General features: G+C 43.1%; 3 protein-coding genes across 3 annotated transcripts; all 3 read right to left on the minus strand.

Moving 5' to 3' along the window:
• Positions 1–1,316: 1,316 nt before the first annotated feature.
• LOC111802753 (gibberellin 20 oxidase 1-like) lies at positions 1,317–2,852 on the minus strand. Its single transcript, XM_023687240.2, has 3 exons — positions 2,268–2,852; positions 1,870–2,191; positions 1,317–1,765 (listed from the first exon to the last, which is right to left on the minus strand). The coding sequence occupies exons 1-3, from the start codon at positions 2,804–2,806 to the stop codon at positions 1,466–1,468; spliced, it is 1,161 nt and encodes a 386-aa protein (XP_023543008.1). The 5' UTR covers positions 2,807–2,852; the 3' UTR covers positions 1,317–1,465.
• Positions 2,853–11,592: 8,740 nt separating this feature from the next.
• Positions 11,593–13,155, minus strand: LOC111802006 (gibberellin 20 oxidase 1). Its single transcript, XM_023686266.2, has 3 exons — positions 12,564–13,155; positions 12,166–12,487; positions 11,593–12,061 (listed from the first exon to the last, which is right to left on the minus strand). The coding sequence occupies exons 1-3, from the start codon at positions 13,100–13,102 to the stop codon at positions 11,762–11,764; spliced, it is 1,161 nt and encodes a 386-aa protein (XP_023542034.2). The 5' UTR covers positions 13,103–13,155; the 3' UTR covers positions 11,593–11,761.
• A 3,839-nt stretch (positions 13,156–16,994) lies between these two features.
• Positions 16,995–18,697, minus strand: LOC147790956 (gibberellin 20 oxidase 1-like). Its single transcript, XM_087126756.1, has 3 exons — positions 18,086–18,697; positions 17,622–17,943; positions 16,995–17,516 (listed from the first exon to the last, which is right to left on the minus strand). The coding sequence occupies exons 1-3, from the start codon at positions 18,616–18,618 to the stop codon at positions 17,217–17,219; spliced, it is 1,155 nt and encodes a 384-aa protein (XP_086982882.1). The 5' UTR covers positions 18,619–18,697; the 3' UTR covers positions 16,995–17,216.
• Between the last annotated feature and the right edge of the window lie 407 nt (positions 18,698–19,104).

The raw sequence follows: 19,104 nt of genomic DNA on the forward strand, positions 1-19,104 counted from the left end.
GGATTGTGAGATCCCACATTAGTTATAGAGGGGAATAAAGGTGAATGAAGCATTACACTTATAAAGGTTTGGAAACCTATGGTGTGCTATGCATTCCTTATAACGGTATGGAAACTTGTCCCTGGTTGGAAACCTATGATGTGCTAGCGAGGACGCTGGGCCCCCAAGGGGGTGGATTGTGAGATGCCACACTGGTTGGAGAGGGGAACGAAATATTCCTTATAAGTGTGTGGAAACCTTTCCATGGTGGGAGAGGGGAACGAAACATTACGTATAAGGGTGTGGAAACCTATAGTGTGTCAGAGAACGTTGGGCCTCTAAAGGGGGTGGATTGTGAGATCCAAACATTCCTTATAAGGGTGTAGAAACTTCTCTCTCACAAACTCGTTTTAAAATCTTGAGGGAAAGCTTAAAGAAGATAATATTTGTAGCGGTGGGCTTGGGTTTGGGCTGTTACAATAGCTTTTATACATGACATAGCATAGCATACAGGGCCTAGAAGCTCGATAGGGAAAGCCCAAAGAGGACAATATCCGCATACAGGGCCTAGAAGTCCGAAAGGAAAAGCCCAAAGAGGAGAATATCCGCTAGTAGTGGGCTTGGGTTGTTACATACCTTTTATACATGACATAACATAGCATCGAACAACATAGCATACCGGAGCAAAGAAGCCCGAAAGGGAAAGGCCAAAGAGGATAATATCTACCAACATTGGGTTTGACTCTTATAATAGTCTTAATATATGACATAGCATATCATCGAACAACATAGCATACAAGCACAAGGCACAAGACACACATCATCATACACAATACAATTTGTCCAACTAAGTCGATAGTAGAGCTACTTACTTAGTTGGCCTAAGCCGATATTACTGAACTCTCTTTGTGCTAGCCTAATTCTGATTTTTTATATGAAACTTTTAAGTTCACGACATTATTTAAGAAACTATTTAACAAATTTTTTGTGCATAGGACACAAGTCATGCATGCATATTTGCCTTACTTTTAATAGGAAAATAGGACACTACATCTAGAAAAAAAAAAAAAACTTACATCCCTCCTCCACCAATTATTTATAGCAATTGAAAATCACTGAGATACAAACATAAGAGAGAAAAGAACACTTAATTTTGTTCCTCTTCCATTCATCTTTACGTTTTTAGGAAGAGAAATCTCAATTCAGACATTGTTTTTACTTAATATGGAGTGAGAAAAAAGAAAAACAAAATATATTTTGTTTTGAATGCAAGGTGTCAAACATGCACATCACTACCACACAACAAAACAAAAGATGAGCAGCAAAGTAAGAACATGTGATATTAAAGGGTTTATTTTAATTGCAACGTCCAGCAACACACAAGAGAGACATAGACCGAACGCTACACGATGTTCTTCTTCCCTAGAAAGCTCATAAATATAGAAACATTTATTGGCATACATAGAGAGACATAGTTACGGTTGGTTTAAGCAGATGGGGCGATAATAGTGGACCCATTGTCCATCGCCTTTCCCTCTTTAACCCAAGTTTTGAAGGCTTCTAAAGTGTTGCAATCAGGTCGGTAACGCTTTTGGGTCATTTCAAGCAACATTGGCCATTTATAATCTGGATACTTTCGTGGTGGACTCTTCTCCACCAATTCCTCCGGTGCTCGCACCACTTTGTCATGAGATGGACACAGAAAGAAGGCCAATGATTTTCTTGCATTCATGGAATTCACTACAGCTCGGTGTATGCAGCCCTTGTAAATCCCATTTGTGAGAGACTTCAAACACACAAAAACCAAACAACCCATTTCAAAATCAGTCGAGTTTAGAAGAAGGAAGATGAAAAAATGAAGAACCCTAATTGTAATTTTGTGTGACATACCGTGAAAGTGTCACCGATGTTGATGACAAAGGCTTCTGGGTTTGGAGGAATTGAATACCATTGATCATTGGAGCACACTTGAAGGCCACTGACAGGGTCTTGGTGAAGGAGTGTGACGGAGGTGGGATCAGTGTGAGGGCCAGTTCCCAACACAACCTCTGGCTTGTCGCATGTTGGGTAATAATTAAGCCTCAATATTGAATCGTTGTCCTCATAGAAATTCTTGAAGTATTCTCTTGAAACGCCAAGGCTCAGCCCCAAAAGCTCCACAATCTTCATACCAAGCTGGTTCAATGCTATCCCACACTCTTGATACGCCTTCCTAAAAACACCATCAAGCAATTAAAAAAAGTATAAGAATTGAATAGGCATAGGTAGAGATGGTGGAATTTAGATACCCATGATGGGAGAAGGATGAGCCTAAAGTGTCAAGAACATAGTCATGAGCAGCGGAGGAGTTTTGAGCAGCCAAACAGCGAAGGGAAAAGGTTTCCTTCCATGGAAGATTGTTCGCGAATCTCCCAAAGAAGCTATTAGTATATCCATAACTCTCACCTACCCTCCTTTTAGCCCTCTGCTTCACATCCAAAGGCATTGTAAAGAACTCATTCATACAGTCATGAACACGGCCCATCATTTCCATGTCCACTCCATGGTTCACCACAAAAAATATGCCATGTTGTCTACAAGCCTCATCCACCAGCCTTGTCGCCTCTTCCACATAACTTTTGTCGCCACTCATGAACTTTTCCAAGTCAATATTTGGAACATCCAGCACCGGCAGCAACTCGGACGCCTCAAACTTTTCCGACCAAATGAAATCCTCCGGCACCTTTGACTCGTCGGAGCCCCCAAATGGCGGACGGTACTCCCCTTTCGTCTCCTCATTCAAGTTTGAGGGAGCAGCTTCGGTTGCCACCTTGCCGTTCAAAGCCATTGCATGCAAAGAAGAGAGAATAAGGGAGGAAACTGAATGGATTTGGATTGGTGGGAGTTGGGGAGATTTATAGGGTGGCAAGAAGGGTAAATTGGGAATTTGGGGTTCTTTTTATCTCTCCTCTCCTCACATGCATCTTACAACACATAATTGTCACTTCTTCGAAAGTACTCATAAGTGAAAACTCTTTTGATTTTCTGAAAGGGGATGAGAATCAAATTAACAACTCCCTTTAAATGTGGCCCTAAAAATGTCTTTTTATTTTCTGATTTTGTCTCTTCCTTTTTTTTGTTTTAAAATCATTTAATTTTGTTCTTTTTCATACCTGCATGCTTAACATTTTTCAATGTATCACCATATTCTTGCATGCTCTAACTTTTTTTTAGTTTGGACCTTCTCTAATTTTCGTCCTTTTGTAGTTCAAGTTTTTTGTTGTACTTTTACATGCTTTTCTATGCTTTTTTCTACCTTCCATCTAAGTTCTCCAACTGCCTTTTTGACACAAATGGCAAGCGATTCCTATACTTGTGAGCTAATAAGGCTACATGCATAATTTTACATTTCTTCTCAAAATGGATATGCTGTGGATATGCTGTGCACGACAAACCAATTGAGCTATCGGTAACACAACCCTAACCGACCTTCGCCTAGCTCGATAGCACTGATACGGGAGGGGAAAAGGAGGTTACCTTTGTCTTGCTGAGTTGCTACAATCTTTCTACTCTTTGACCTTGGTAGCTTACTTTGACAATGTAGTGAATGACCGGTGACCTAAATTGAGGAACGACCTCGTATACTCTATAGGGACAAAATGGTGTCTGCTAATCTGAACATCGTCCATGAAAGGTTAGTTGGTGGACCTTTTCAGGAGACCATAAAATCACCAAAGCTTGGGGGAGCGACCCCCGTATGTCCGGGCAACTACTAGATCAAACTATGTGGTCCCACACCCCCCTCAGGAACAGGTATCAAAGTGGATAGGTAGCGGAGACTCTAATGACACCGTCATACTACTATCAGTTTGAAGAACTACCTTGGTCGCCCTTGATTGTTGTGGAGGCCTACTAGGTTCTTAGGGGCTTCTAAGCAGTTTAAATTTCATTGCTAGTCTTCAGGACGCTCGGGGTTAGCTTCGCGGGGCTAATCCAAGTCTCTAGGTACACTCAGATCTAGACCTCTGATCGCTGCTCATGATCCTAGGGTGTAGAGTATACTGGAAACGTTTTGATCTAGGTCAATGTGTAAACTGCATTAGCTTTAGTGCCTTAATCTTAACTGAGATTTTCCATGCATGCTTTGCTAGGGAGATATACCAATCGATCACCTTAGCACGTAATCTATAATTTAAACATCGTCTTGGTCACCTCTGGGAGCTGAGAAGGTCTATTGGATTCCTAAAGTGGCCAGGTAGCTTAATGCAGACTTATGGCTCCGGGTTTCTCTACTCCGACTTCTCGATTCTTTCTTAATATGGGAGCACTAGGGTCTAGACCTCCTAAACGTCACTCACGATCCTAAGGTTCTTAGTCTATTAGAGGCATCCTCTCCTGACAATGCTACGGTAATTGGTGGAGTCGACTGCCATCGTAGTGTCGACCTTTCTTAGCTGGAGTCCAGCCTCCATTGGCGTCCTTGTAGGGTTACTGTCCGCTAGCCCAGCTGTGTTCAACAGCTTCTTTGCGTACGCACCTTGACAGATGGTGATGCCGGCAGTACTCTGTTGCAATTTGATGCTGAGGAAGTAGTTGAGCACGCCGAGATCACTCATCTTGAAGTTTTTTGACATCTCCCTCTTGAATCTCCCAAGAACTTCCATGTTGCCTCTAGTGATTATGAGGTCATCGATGTACACTCCCACGATCAGCCGCTGCTCACCGTGGCCGTGCGCGTACATGCCATGCTCCGAGGCACAACGCTTGAACTTCAGCGACAGCAGGGTACTTTCGAGCTTCGCGTTCCAGGCTCGTGGTGCTTGTCGAAGCCAATTGAGTGCCTTGTGCAGGTGTAGTACCTTGCCAGGGTTGTTGTTGTCCAAGAAGCTCGGTGGTTGTCAGACATAGACGGTCTCCTTCAGCTCTCCGTTGAGGAAAGCGGACTTCACGTCCATGTGGTAGATTTTCTAGGAATGATGTGTCGCGTTCACCAGCAATAGGCGGACAGATTCCAACCTTGTCACCAGTACGAATACCTCTTCGAAGTCCACTCCTTGCTTTTGGACGTTGTCCTTCGCCACTAGACGGGCCTTGTGTTTCACAACTTCTCCCTCATCGTTACGCTTCAGTTTGAAGACCCATTTGAACCCTATGACTCGATGTCCTGGCGGCATGTCCTTCAGACTCCACGTCTTGTTCTTAGTGATGGATGCCATCTCTTCCTACATTGCCTTCAGCCAGCACAGATTCTTCTCTGCTTCGGCGAAGGAGTTCACTTCATCCGCGCTAATGGCATGCAATTTGGCCACCTTTTCTTTGAGCTCGCGCGCCGCCAGTCTAGGTGGTTCACCTTCTCCCAGTAGGTCTTCCATCCTCCAGTACCTGGCCGCCAGACCATCATCGTAATTGACATCCAGCGTTGAATCTGCAGTACATGGTGTTGTGAACTCCACTAGTTCAGGGGGTGTAGCTGGAGTTGTGGTTGGGGTTGGCGTAGGTGTGCCCGGTGCAACTATTGGCAGCGGTGATGGTTCTCGATGCTGCACTCATTCTTCTCCCGACTTGGGGACGAGGTACTCCACTATGAATTGATTTGGGTTTTGGTCCACCTCGGTCACGTCGTTCCACTGCTAGAAGATGCTCTCGTTGAAGATGATGTTGTGCGACATGTTAGCTCGCCCCCCGCAGGATCATAGAGCCTGTTCACCTTGCTCCCGGGTTTAGCCGATTAAGACAACCTTCAACCCCTTAGGATCGAGCTTGGCGAGGTGGGGACGCGTGACCTTTAAGTATGCGACGCAGCCGAACACTCAGAGATGATGTATCGCTGGTTTTCTGTTGTACCATGCCTCATGTGGCGTCTTCCCGTCGAGGGTTTGCGTTGGCAACTGATTGAGGAGGTAGACGACCGTCATTACCGCCTCTCCCCAGAACCTCTCGGGCATCCCGACCATCATCAGCAATGACCTTGCTATCCCGACGATGGTCTGATTTTAGCGTTCCACCACCCCGTTCTGCTGGGGGGAGTAGGGCGCCGTTAGGTACTGTTGCATGTTGAGCTCGTCGCAGTACTTACCAAAGCTCGTCGAGGTGAATTCTCTACCTCCGTCCGTGCGCAGCACTCGCATCTTCTCGCATTCGGCCTCCTCCACTCGCACTTGAATGCGCTTAATCCCCTCTGTCGCCTCACTTTTCACTTGCAGTAGGATCAGCCACATGAAGCGGCTTTTGTCATCGACCAGCAAGAGGAAGAGGGTCTTGCCACCTGGGGTCGCCGGCTTGATGTTCCCGCAGATATCGCTGTGCACGAGCTCCAATGGCTCACCGACGCGGTAGGATGCTTGAGGCGGAAAGGGGGTGCGCCTCTGCTTGCCAATGAGACCCGTAACACAGTCTGTTCACACCTTCGATCGTCAACAAACTGTGCACCATCTCGTCCTTGTGTAGTTTTTGTAGAGCAGGAAAGTTCAGGTTCCCATACCTTGCGTGCCACCTCCAAGCTACTTCTTAGGTTCTTGCCGAGAGGCTGACTGGTTGCTCTATCTCCAACTCTAGGATGTAAAGGCGGTTTGTCGTGCGCCGAACTTGCGTGAGCAGCCGTCATCGATCATCGCAGATCTTGAGTAACCTGCGCTCGATGGAGATGAAGCAGCCGACCTTATCGAGTTGACCCAGGCTCACAAGGTTAGCCTTGAGACTCGGGATGAAGTAGACGTCGGTCAGTCCACGCTTGATGGAGATGAAGCAGCCGACCTCATCGAGTTGACCCAGGCTCACAAGGTTAGCCTTGAGTCTTAGGATGAAGTAGACGCCGGTCAGCTTGCAATTCTCGCCTCCCTTGCCGACGAACAAGATGGGTCGCGCCCTTCGATCTCGACAACAAAGCTGTCGCCGAACTTTTCCGTCCCACGAATCCCCAAGTCGAGCTCGGAGAACGTAGACCTGGCCCCGATCATATGGTTTGTTACCCCTGTGTTGAGGACCCATCTAGGTGCTTTTGCTGCTCACCTATTTTAACATTTTGAGCGAACACTCGCTCCTTCTTCAACTGAATTGGCTCTCCAACCGGTGCCTTTGTCACGCCCAGCTGGAGCTCTTCCTTGAGTTCGACGCTCACCAGAGCAGTTATGCCGTTGTCGATTACCTCTGTGGATTTGGAATCAGAATTAGGGACGTTGGATAATACCGATGCGCTCACCATGAAAAGAGCTGACTTTTCCTCCTCGGATCAAGCCACATGGGACTTCTCCTTGTTCCTGAGCTTGCTCCAACAACTTGTTCCCGCAGTTCCAAGCTTGCTCTAGCAACTTCTTCCCTCAGTTCTTTGTTCCTGAGCTTGCTCCAGCAACTTCTTCCCGCAGTTCCTTGTTCTTGAGCTTGCTACAACAACTTGTTCCCGCAGTTTCTTGTTCTTGAGCTTTTTCCAGCAACTTCTTGCTCAGATATTCCTTCTTCCTATTCCACTTCTTCCCGTAGTTCCTTTCCTTATTCATGAGCTTGCTCCAACAACTTCTTCCTACAGTTTCTTTCCTTGTTCCTGAGCTTGCTCCAACAACTTCTTCTCGTTCCTAAGCTTGCTCTAGCAATTTTTGCTCAGATGGCCCGGCCCTCTAGCAATTCTTGCTCAGATGACCCTTCTTCCCGTTCCTGACTACTTCCCGCAGTGAGATGGCTCGACCCTTCTTCCCGTTTCTAACTTCTTCCCGCAATCAGATGGCCCGACCCTTCTTCCCATTCTTGACTTCTTCCCGCAGTCAGGCCCTTCTTCCAGTGCTGTCAGGCCCTTCTTCCCGTGCAGTCAGCCCCATTCCTGACTTCTTCCTGTGCAATCAGGCCCTTCTTCCCGCAATCAGGCTTTTCTTTCTATTCCTGACTTCTTTCTTCCCGCAGTTAGACTTTTCTTTCTGTTTCTGACTTCTTTCTTCCCGCAGTCAGACTTTTCTTTCTGTTCCTGACTTCTTTCTTCCCGCAGTCAGGCCCCTCTTCCCGTTCCTGGTTTCTTTCCACAGTCATCCCCTCCCTTTCACTCATTGCTGTCACATTTCTTCCGCCGACTTTTTTGGTGACGATATTTGTTTCAGCATCCTACCTCTGATACTAAATGTTGGATATGACACACGATCGAAATATACAAAACAAATATATTAAGCATAGAGAACAATTTGAGGGGGGAAATCCTTTGAACTTAAGAACCTTAAGTATTCATGGTTTTCAAATTTCTTTTTTCTTTTCTTTTTTTTTTTTTTTTTTTGTGAAAAGAACATACATGTGATTAGTATTTATAGTAGGGTAAGTATTAACAAAATTTTCAAACTTTCTCCACCAATTAGCAACTACTAATAATTCTCGTAAAAAGAACTAACAATATATATATATATATATATATATTATATATATATATATATATATATATATATATATATATATATATTTTGCTAAGTAAAGTTTATGCCTCACAAACTCCATATCATGTATGCAATTAATTTTTTTAATCATTCAACAAGTATTTAATTCATTTAAACGAATAAAGGTTTGATTTTGGTTTAAATGGAAAGTGTCAAACATGCACATCACTAGCATAGAACAAAAGAGAAGCAAAATGGAACATGTGTATAATAAAGAGTTTTTTTTTTTATGCAACGTCCAGCAACACAGAAGAGATACTTAGATGACCGAACGCTACACGATATTCTTCTTCCCTAGAAAGCTCATAATCAAAGAACCACTTATTGACATACATAGGGAGACATAGTTACGGTTGGTTTAAGCAGACGGGGTGGTAATAGTGGACCCATGTCTAACATTTATTGTTGCAATCAGGTCTGTAATGCTTTTGGGTCAGACGGGGCGGTAATAGTGGACCCAGTGTCCAACATTTATTGTTGCAATCAGGTCTGTAACTCTTTTGGGTCATTTCAAGCAACATTGGCCATTTCAAGCCTCAATATTGAATCGTTGTCGATCCTCCCCCATATACTCGATTGCTTCTCCTTCCTCCGGCGTGTCACAACTCTTGGCGCTTGTAGGTTGACGCGCATTAACAAGGACCACCGTTGTAGTTGGACTTCGTCAACCCCCCAGATACTCGATTGCTTCTCCTTCCTCCGGCGTAATCAGGTCTGTAACGCTTTTGGGTCATTTCAAGCAACATTGGCCATTTGAAGCCTCAATATTGAATCGTTGTCGATCCTCCTTTAGATACTCGATTGCTTCTCCTTCCTCCAGCGTGCCACAACCCTTGGCGCTTGTAGGTTGACACGCATTAACAAGGACCACTCGTTGTAGTTGGACCTCGTCAACCCCCCAGATACTCAATTGCTTCTCCTTCCTCCGGCGTGCAACAACCCATGGCGCTTGTAAGTTGACACGCATTAACAAGACCAGTGTCCAACAACTTTTCCTCCTGAACCCAAGTTTTGAAGGCTTCCAAAGTGTTGAAATCATGTCTGTAACGCTTTTTCTTTTGGGTCATTTCAAGCAACATTGACAATTTCAAGTCTCAATATTGAATCGTTGTCGATCCTGTGGCATGCATTAACAAGGAACAAGGAGTTTTGAAGGCTTCCAAAGTGTTGGAATTAAGTATGTAACGCTTTTGTTTTCGGGTCATTTCAAGCAACATTGGCCATTTCCAGCCTCAATATTGAATCGTTGTCGATCCTCCCCCAGATACTCGATTGATTCTCCTTCCTCCAGCGTGCCACAACCCTTGGCGCGCATTAAAAAGGAACAAGGACTGGCCATTTCAAGCCTCAATATTGAATCGTTGTCGATCGTCCCCCAGATACTCGATTGCTTATCCTTCCTCCGGCGTGCCACAACCCTTGGCGCGCATTAACAAGGAACAAGGACTGGCCATTACAAGCCTCAATATTGAATCGTTGTCGATCGTCCCCCAGATACTCGATTGTTTCTCCTTCCTCCAGCGTGCCACAACCCTTGGCGCGCATTAACAAGGAACAAAGACTGGCCATTTCAAGCCTCAGTATTGAATCGTTGTCGATCCTCCCCCAGATACTCGATTGCTTCTCCTTCCTCCGGTGTGCTGAATCGTTGTCGATCCTCCCTCAGATACTCGATTGCTTCTCCTTCTCCCGGCGTGCCACAACCCTTGGCGTGCATTAACAAGGAACAAGGACTGGTCATTTCAAGCCTCAATATTGAATCGTTGTCGATCCTCCCCCAGATACTCGATTGGCTTCTCCTTCCTCCGGCGTGCCCCAACCCTTGGCGCGCATTAACAAGGAACAAGGACTGACCATTTCAAGCCTCAATATTGAATCGTTGTCGATCCTCCTCCCCCAGATACTCGATTGCTTTTCCTTCCTCCGTCGTGCCACTACCCTTGGCGCGCATTAACAAGGAACAAGGACCTAGTGTCCAACACCTTTTCGCATTAACAAGGAACAAGGACTGGCCCTTGATGCACATTAACAAGGAACAAGGACCCAGTGTCCAACAAAGCAAGACAAGAAGAAATGAAGGAGTTAGCAGCTTTGAAAGACGAAAGAGAAAACCACCTTTTCGCATTAACAAGGAACAAGGACTGGCCATTTCAAGCCTTAATATTGAATCGTTGTCGATCCTCCTCCCAGATACTCGATTGCTTCTCCTTCCTCTGGCATGCCACAACCCCTCCTCCCCCAGATACTCGATTGCTTCTCCTTCCTCCGGTGTGCCACAACCCTTGGCGCTCATTAACAAGGAACAAGGATTGGCCATTTCAAGCCTCAATATTGAATCGTTGTCGATCCTCCTCCCAGATACTCGATTGCTTCTCCTTCCTCTGGCATGCCACAACCCCTCCTCCCCCAGATACTCGATTGCTTCTCCTTCCTCCGGTGTGCCACAACCCTTGGCGCTCATTAACAAGGAACAAGGATTGGCCATTTCAAGCCTCAATATTGAATCGTTGTCGATCCTCCTCCCCCAGATACTCGATTGCTTCTCCTTCCTCCGGTGTGCCACAACCCTTGGCGCTCATTAACAAGGAACAAGGACTGGCCATGAGGGGTGAGATCCTTTGAACTTAAGAACCTTAAGTAGCTTATTTATAGCTTAGTCAACGTTATACATGCTAAAGCTATATATATGTAAATGACATATAAAGTAAATTGTCCTAAATAGTAAATAGATATGTATGGTAAGAAGCTATATCCGGCCAAGCTATATATGGATGATAGTTATATATAGTAGATGGTTATATATTGTAAAGCTATATATAATTAGCTTAATCATATCCACTCTGACAGAGTTTTGAAAATGTACTTTCTGTATTTTTTTGCTCTACATAGTTGCAGTCATCAATACAAATCCTTTAGCCAATATTCTCATTGCATTTTCTCTATCATCTAGATCAAGTGTGTGCGTTGTTGTGCGATCCTAATAGTACTAACAAATTTTTTAAACTTTCTCCACAGTCACGACTAATAATTCTCGTAAAAAGAACTAACAATAATTTTTTTTTTAATAAGTAAAGTTTATTAACTCACAAACTCGATTCATGTATGGAGTTAATTTTTTTAATCATTCAACAAGTATTTAATTCATTTAAACGGATAAAGGTTTGATTTTGGTTTAAATGGAAAGTGTCAACCATGCACATCACTAGCATAGAATAGAACACCACATAAGTAAAATGAAACATGTGTATATTAAAGAGCTTTTTTTTTTTCTACAACGTCCAGCAACATAGAAGAGATACATAGACGACTGAACGCTACACGATATTCTTCTTCCCTAGAAAGCTCATAATCAAAGAACCACTTATTGACACATATAGGGAGATATAGTTACGGTTGGTTTAAGCAGACGGGGCGGTAATAGTAGATCCATTGTCCAACGCCTTTCCCTCTTGAACCCAAGTTTTGAAGGCTTCCAAAGTGTTGCAATCAGGTCTGTAACGCTTTTGGGTCATTTCAAGCAACATTGGCCATTTAAAATCTGGATACTTTCGTGGTGGACTCTTCTCCACCAATTCCTCCGGTGCTCTCACCACTTTGTCATGAGATGGACACAGAAAGAAGGCCAATGATTTTCTTGCATTCATGGAATTCACTACAGCTCGGTGTATGCAGCCCTTGTAAATCCCATTTGTGAGAGACTTCAAACACACAAAAACCAAACAACCCATTTCAAAATCAGTCGAGTTTAGAAGAAGGAAGATGAAAAAATGAAGAACCCTAATTGTAATTTTGTGTGACGTACCGTGAAAGTGTCACCGATGTTGATGACAAAGGCTTCTGGGTTTGGAGGAATTGAATACCATTGATCATTGGAGCACACTTGAAGGCCACTGACAGGGTCTTGGTGAAGGAGTGTGACGGAGGTGGGATCAGTGTGAGGGCCAGTTCCCAACACAACCTCTGGCTTGTCGCATGTTGGGTAATAATTAAGCCTCAATATTGAATCGTTGTCCTCATAGAAATTCTTGAAGTATTCTCTTGAAACGCCAAGGCTCAGCCCCAAAAGCTCCACAATCTTCATACCAAGCTGGTTCAATGCTATCCCACACTCTTGATACGCCTTCCTAAAAACACCATCAAGCAATTAAAAAAAGTATAAGAATTGAATAGGCATAGGTAGAGATGGTGGAATTTAGATACCCATGATGGGAGAAGGATGAGCCTAAAGTGTCAAGAACATAGTCATGAGCAGCGGAGGAGTTTTGAGCAGCCAAACAGCGAAGGGAAAAGGTTTCCTTCCATGGAAGATTGTTCGCGAATCTCCCAAAGAAGCTATTAGTATATCCATAACTCTCACCTACCCTCCTTTTAGCCCTCTGCTTCACATCCAAAGGCATTGTAAAGAACTCATTCATACAGTCATGAACACGGCCCATCATTTCCATGTCCACTCCATGGTTCACCACAAAAAATATGCCATGTTGTCTACAAGCCTCATCCACCAGCCTTGTCGCCTCTTCCACATAACTTTTGTCGCCACTCATGAACTTTTCCAAGTCAATATTTGGAACATCCAGCACCGGCAGCAACTCGGACGCCTCAAACTTTTCCGACCAAATGAAATCCTCCGGCACCTTTGACTCGTCGGAGCCCCCAAATGGCGGACGGTACTCCCCTTTCGTCTCCTCATTCAAGTTTGAGGGAGCAGCTTCGGTTGCCACCTTGCCGTTCAAAGCCATTGCATGCAAAGAAGAGAGAATAAGGGAGGAAACTGAATGGATTTGGATTGGTGGGAGTTGGGGAGATTTATAGGGTGGCAAGAAGGGTAAATTGGGAATTTGGGGTTCTTTTTATCTCTCCTCTCCTCACATGCATCTTACAACACATAATTGTCACTTCTTCGAAAGTACTCATAAGTGAAAACTCTTTTGATTTTCTGAAAGGGGATGAGAATCAAATTAACAACTCCCTTTAAATGTGGCCCTAAAAATGTCTTTTTATTTTCTGATTTTGTCTCTTCCTTTTTTTTGTTTTAAAATCATTTAATTTTGTTCTTTTTCATACCTGCATGCTTAACATTTTTCAATGTATCACCATATTCTTGCATGCTCTTACTTTTTTTTGTTTGGACCTTCTCTAATTTTCGTCCTTTTGTAGTTCAAGTTTTTTGTTTTACTTTTACATACTTTTCTATGCTTTTTTCTACCTTCCATCTAAGTCCTCCAACTGCCTTCTTCACACAAATGGAAAGCGATTCCTATACTTGTGAGCTAATAAGGCTACATGCATAATTTTACATTTCTTCTCGGGATGGATATGTTGTGCACGGAAAACCAATTGAGCTATCAGTAACCCAACCCTAACCGACCTTGGCCTAGCTCGATAGCACTGACATGGGAGGGGAAAAGGAGGTGGAGGCTATGTCGTCACTATACCAATTACTAATCGTCAGTGGTTACCTTTGTCTCGCTTAGTTGCTACAATTTTTCTGCTCTTTGACTTTGCAGCTTACTTTGATAATCTATTGAATGACCGGTTACCTAAATTGAGGAACGACCTCGTATACTCTATAGGGACAAAATGTGTCTGCTAATCTAAACATCGTTCATGAAAGGTTAGTTGGGGGACCTTTTCAGGAGACCATAAAATCACCAAAGCCTTGGGGAGCGCCCCCGTATGTCCGGGCAACTACTAGATCAACCTATTTGGTCCCCCCACCCCCCCGGAACAAGTACTAGAGTGAATAGGTAGCGGAGACTCTAATGACGTCGTCACACTACCATCAATCTGAAGAATTACCTTGGTCGTCCTTGGTTTCCGTGGAGGTCTACTAGGTTCTTAGGGGTTTCTTGGCAGTTTAAATTTCTTCGCTAGTTTTCAAGACGCTCGGGGTTAGCTCTGCAGGGCTAATCCATGTCTCTAGGTGCACTCAGATCTAGACCTCTGATCCCCGCTCACGATCCTAAGGTGTAGAGTATACTGGAAATGTTTTGATCTAGGTTAATGTGTAAACCGCATTAGCTTTAGTGCCTTAATCTTAACTGCTTTCCCATACATGCTTTGCTTGGGAGATATATCAATCAATCACCTTAGCGCGTAATCTATAATTTAAACATCGTCTTGGTCAACTCTGGATGCTGAGGAGGTCTATTGGATTCCTAAAGTGGCCAAGTAGCTTAATGCAGACTTATGGCTCTAGGTTTCTCTACTCCGACTTCTCGATTCTTTCTTAATATGGGAGCACTAGGGTCTAGACCTCCTAACGTCACTCATGATCCTAAGGTCCTCAGTTTATTAGAGGCATCCGGACCTAAGTCATCGTCGAGCCAACCTAACTATAACGCCCTAGTTTTGTGCAGATAAATACGCTCTATACAGAGAACACACTTGGAGCTTTGTTTGGTCCCTGGTCAACTCCGTCTTCTTCAAAAGAAATTTTAATTCTAAAACGTGCAATTTCTTTCACTCCTCTCATATGTACAAAAAATTTATCATCACGCTTTCATTTAAAAGCTTCTTGTAACATACTCCTCTATTTTTTCAACCTTCTTTTTAGACCTTCATCTAGGTTTCTTTCGTTGAGATGAAAGTTTGAAGTCTCATTTTTTCTTAAGCCCTGGTGGCCTTCCTCTAGGCCTCCTAAGTTGAGATGATAAGTTTGATGAAACACATCAACTTGTAAGTTGCACTTCGTTAATTGATCAAAGCTAATAATATTGCTACTTTCTTCGGTCATTTGACCAAGGCTAATAATAATATTGCTTTTCAAACTCGGGATGTAACACATCTTGGTCTATAGACGTTGATCGAGTTTCTTACATTAGAACAAGATAGATCCTTTGTCTTGTATTAGTCCAATTTATCTGTCGCAAAACTTCATGTTTTCAATGAACTTCTCATCAAACTCCTTAAACTTTGCTCGATCTCTAGTATGTGGTTGCCCGCTTTGTTATCTAGGTACCACATGTTGATCTCCACTGGGTCTTCTCCATCTATGAAGGGGTTCATCGTGACCTTCTCTTCGTTGAGCATTAACAGGTTGGAAATTTTTTAGATCAACATTATTGCGGGCTCTTCATCATCCATGAACATGAGGTTTGTCTCCTCATCGTGCTCTTTCTTGCGGCACTCTGCCACATATTACCTATATTTTCCACAATAGTAACACTTGATCATACTCTTTTCCTTCTAGAGATATGCATTTTCATGGATTTGTGAGGTATTGTCACGACCTCCTCTGCCACCACGTCTGCAGCAATGTCCGTGACCTATGATTTCCTTGTTATGGCGGCCACATCCCCTTGTACTTAAAAAAAAAAGAGTCAGCCGCATCTTTCTTTTTTGTCTTGTGCGAGCCACCCCATAGCCACCCCTCATGTGTAAGTAAGAGGTATTCCTCCTCTTTGAATTCGTAGCCATGAAGTCTCTCCTCATGGACTTTAAGACGGCCAATGACCTCCTCAACCAACATATTTTTGAGGCTGCTGAACTTCTCAACAGAGGCAACAATCTATATGAATCTTGGGGGAACAACTCAAAGGAACTTCTTGAAGACGGAGATCTAATTTACCTTGTCGCCCAACAAGTCGTCAACTTCATGGCAAAGTCATCTATTGACTCACCGCCCTTCATGCGGATAGCTTTAAACTCACTCTTTAAGGTCTGCACTTTTGATTCTTGACACGTTCCACACCCACATGTATTCTACCTTTGCCAAGTTCTTCTCTGCCAACATGAGAAGGACGTCCTCCAAGACTACTTGATAGATGGAAGCAAGAATCGTCCTATCCTTGCGCTCCTCGACATTGTCACCATGCTCGATGACGTCCCACACGTCTTGTGCTTATAAGTTAACATGCATTTTTGTCAACCATGCTGCATAGTTACCCTTTAAGGTCTGCACTTTTGATTCCTTGACACGTTCCACACCCGCATGCATTCTGCCTTTGCCAAGTTCTTCTATGCCAACATGAGAAGGACGTCCTCCAAGACTGCTTGATAGATGGAAGCAAGAGTCGTCCTATCCTTCCGCTCCTCGACGTTGTCACCATGCTCGATGACGTCCCACATGTCTTGTGCTTGTAAATTAACATGCATTTTTGTCAACCATGCTGCATAGTTACTCTTCGTGAATAACAGATACTGGAGCGTTAAGACTCCCCTCTTTTCACTCCTTATTGTTGTCACATCTCCTCCGACGACTTTTTGGACGACGACATTTGTTTTAGCATCCTACCTCTGATACCAAATGTTGGATATGACTCACGATCGAAATATACCGAAATAAATAGATTAAGCAGAAAGAACAATGTGAGGGGAGAGATCCTTTGAACTCAAGAACCTTCAAGTACTTATGGTTTTCAATATTTTTTTTTTTTTTTTTTAATAGAAGATAATGTAGTATTGAGGGTGGATTAAGTACTAACAAAATTTTCAAACTTTCTCCCTAAATTAACTAACAATAAGTTTTAATAATCCTCCTAAAAAGAACTCACAACAATTTTTTTTGGTAAGGAAAGTTTATTAACTCACCAATTATCTTTTTTTAATCATTCAACAAGTATTTAATTCTAAGATTTGATTTTGGTTTAAATGGAAAGTGTCAAACATGCACATAGAACAGAACAAAAATAGAGCAAAATGAAACATGTGTATATTAAAGGGTTTTTTTCTTTTCTTTTTTTCTGCAACATCCAGCAACGCAGAAGAAAGACATAGACAGAACGCTACATGATGGTCGCTACACGATGGTCTTCTTCCCTAGAAAGCTCATAAACATAGAACCACTTATTGACAACCACTTATTGACATACATAGAGAAATAGAGCACAAAGACACATAATTAAGGTAGGTTTAAGCAGACGGGGCGGTAAGAGTGGAGCCATTGTCCAACGGCTTTCCCTTTTGAATCCAATCTGTTAAGGCTTCCAAAGTGTTGCAATCAGGTCTGTAATGCTTTTGAGTAATTTCAAGCAACGTTCCCCATGTGTAATCTGGATACTTTCGTGGTGGATTCTTCTCCACCAATTCCTCCGGTGCTCTCACCACTTTGTCATGATTTGGACATATAAAGAAAGCCATTGTTTTCCTTACACTCTCGCTATTCACTACAGCTCTGTGTACGCAGCTCTTGTAAATCCCATTTGTGAGAGACTTGAAAACACAAAAATTAAAACAACCCATTTGAAAATTAGTTGTGTTTAGAACAAGGAAGATAAAAAATGAAGAACCCTAATTGTAATTTTGTGTCACGCATACCTTGAAAGTGTCACCGATATTGATGACAAAGGAATCTGGGGTTGGTGGAATTGAATACCATTGATCATCGACGCTCACTTGAAAGCCACTTACCTTGTCTTGGTGAAGGATTGTTATGGAGGTGGGATCACAATGAGGGCCAGTTCCCAACACAAGTTCTGGCTTCGCGCATGGTGGGTAATAATTAAGCCTCATTATGGAATCATTGTCCTCATAGAAATTCCTGAAGTATTCTCTTGAAACGCCAAGGCTCAACCCCAAAACCTCCAATATCTTCATGCCCAGATCGTTCACTGCATTCGCACAATCTTGATACACCTTCCTAAAACACCATCAAACTTATTCAAATCTCATTTCCCACCTTTAATTCAATTAAGTATCTAAAAATTACATTAACAATCAACCCACCTCACACTTCTTAAAAAAAAAACATCAAAACCAATTATTAGTAAATATTTACTTACCCATGATGGGAGAATGATGAGCCTAATTTTTCAATAACATAGTCATAAGCAGAGGAGGAGTTTTCACCAGCAGCAACACAGGGAAGGGAAAAAGTTTCCTTCCATGGAAGATTGGAGGAGAATCTCACAAAGAAGCTATAAGCATATCCAAAATTCTCACCGAACTTCCTATGAGCCCTTTGCTTCACATCCATAGGCATTGAGAAAAACTCACTCATACATTCATGAAGACTTTCCATTACTTTCATATCAACTCCATGGTTCACCACCACAAAGAATCCATGTTTTCTACAAGCCTCATCCACCAGCCTCGTCACCTCTTCAACATCACTTTCCTTGCCACTCATAAACTTATTTATGTCAATATGTGGCACATGCAGCACCGGCACCTCCTGCGATCCCTTAAGATCATCTGGCCAAACGAAACTCTCCGGCACCTTTGACTCGTCGGGGCCCGCAAATGTCCCACGGTACTCCCCTTTCGTCTCCTGGTTCACGTCTGAGTTGGCGGATAATAAGGTTTCGGTTGCCATCTTGCAATTCAAAGAAATTCCCTCTTGAGAGAGATTTGAGAAGGGAGTATGATGGGGGAAGAAACTGAATGGATTTGATGGGTGGGATATGGGGAGATTTATAGGGTGACAAGAAGGGTAAATTGGGAATTTGGGATTGTCTTTATCTCTCCTCTTCACATGCATCTTACAACACATACTTGTCACTTCTCCCAAAGTACTCATAATCTAAAACTCTTATGATTTTCTGAAAGGGGATGAGAATCAAATTAACAACTCCCTTTTAAATGACCTTAAAAGTGTCTTTATTTTCTGATTTTGTCTCTTCCTTTGTTTTGTTTCTTTAAATCATTTAATTTTCATCTCTCTCTGAGTTGTTCTTTTTCCTATCTGCATGCTTAACATGTTTCAATGTATCACCATATTCTTGCATGCTCTCTTCGGATCTTCTCTAATTTTCGTCCCTTTCTTGATCATTTTACATGCCTTTCTATGTGTTTTTTTTTT

This window comes from Cucurbita pepo, chromosome 9 (assembly GCF_057944985.1).
Source record: "Cucurbita pepo subsp. pepo isolate OVF chromosome 9, ASM5794498v1, whole genome shotgun sequence".
In the NCBI taxonomy this organism is placed as follows: Eukaryota; Viridiplantae; Streptophyta; class Magnoliopsida; order Cucurbitales; family Cucurbitaceae; genus Cucurbita; species Cucurbita pepo.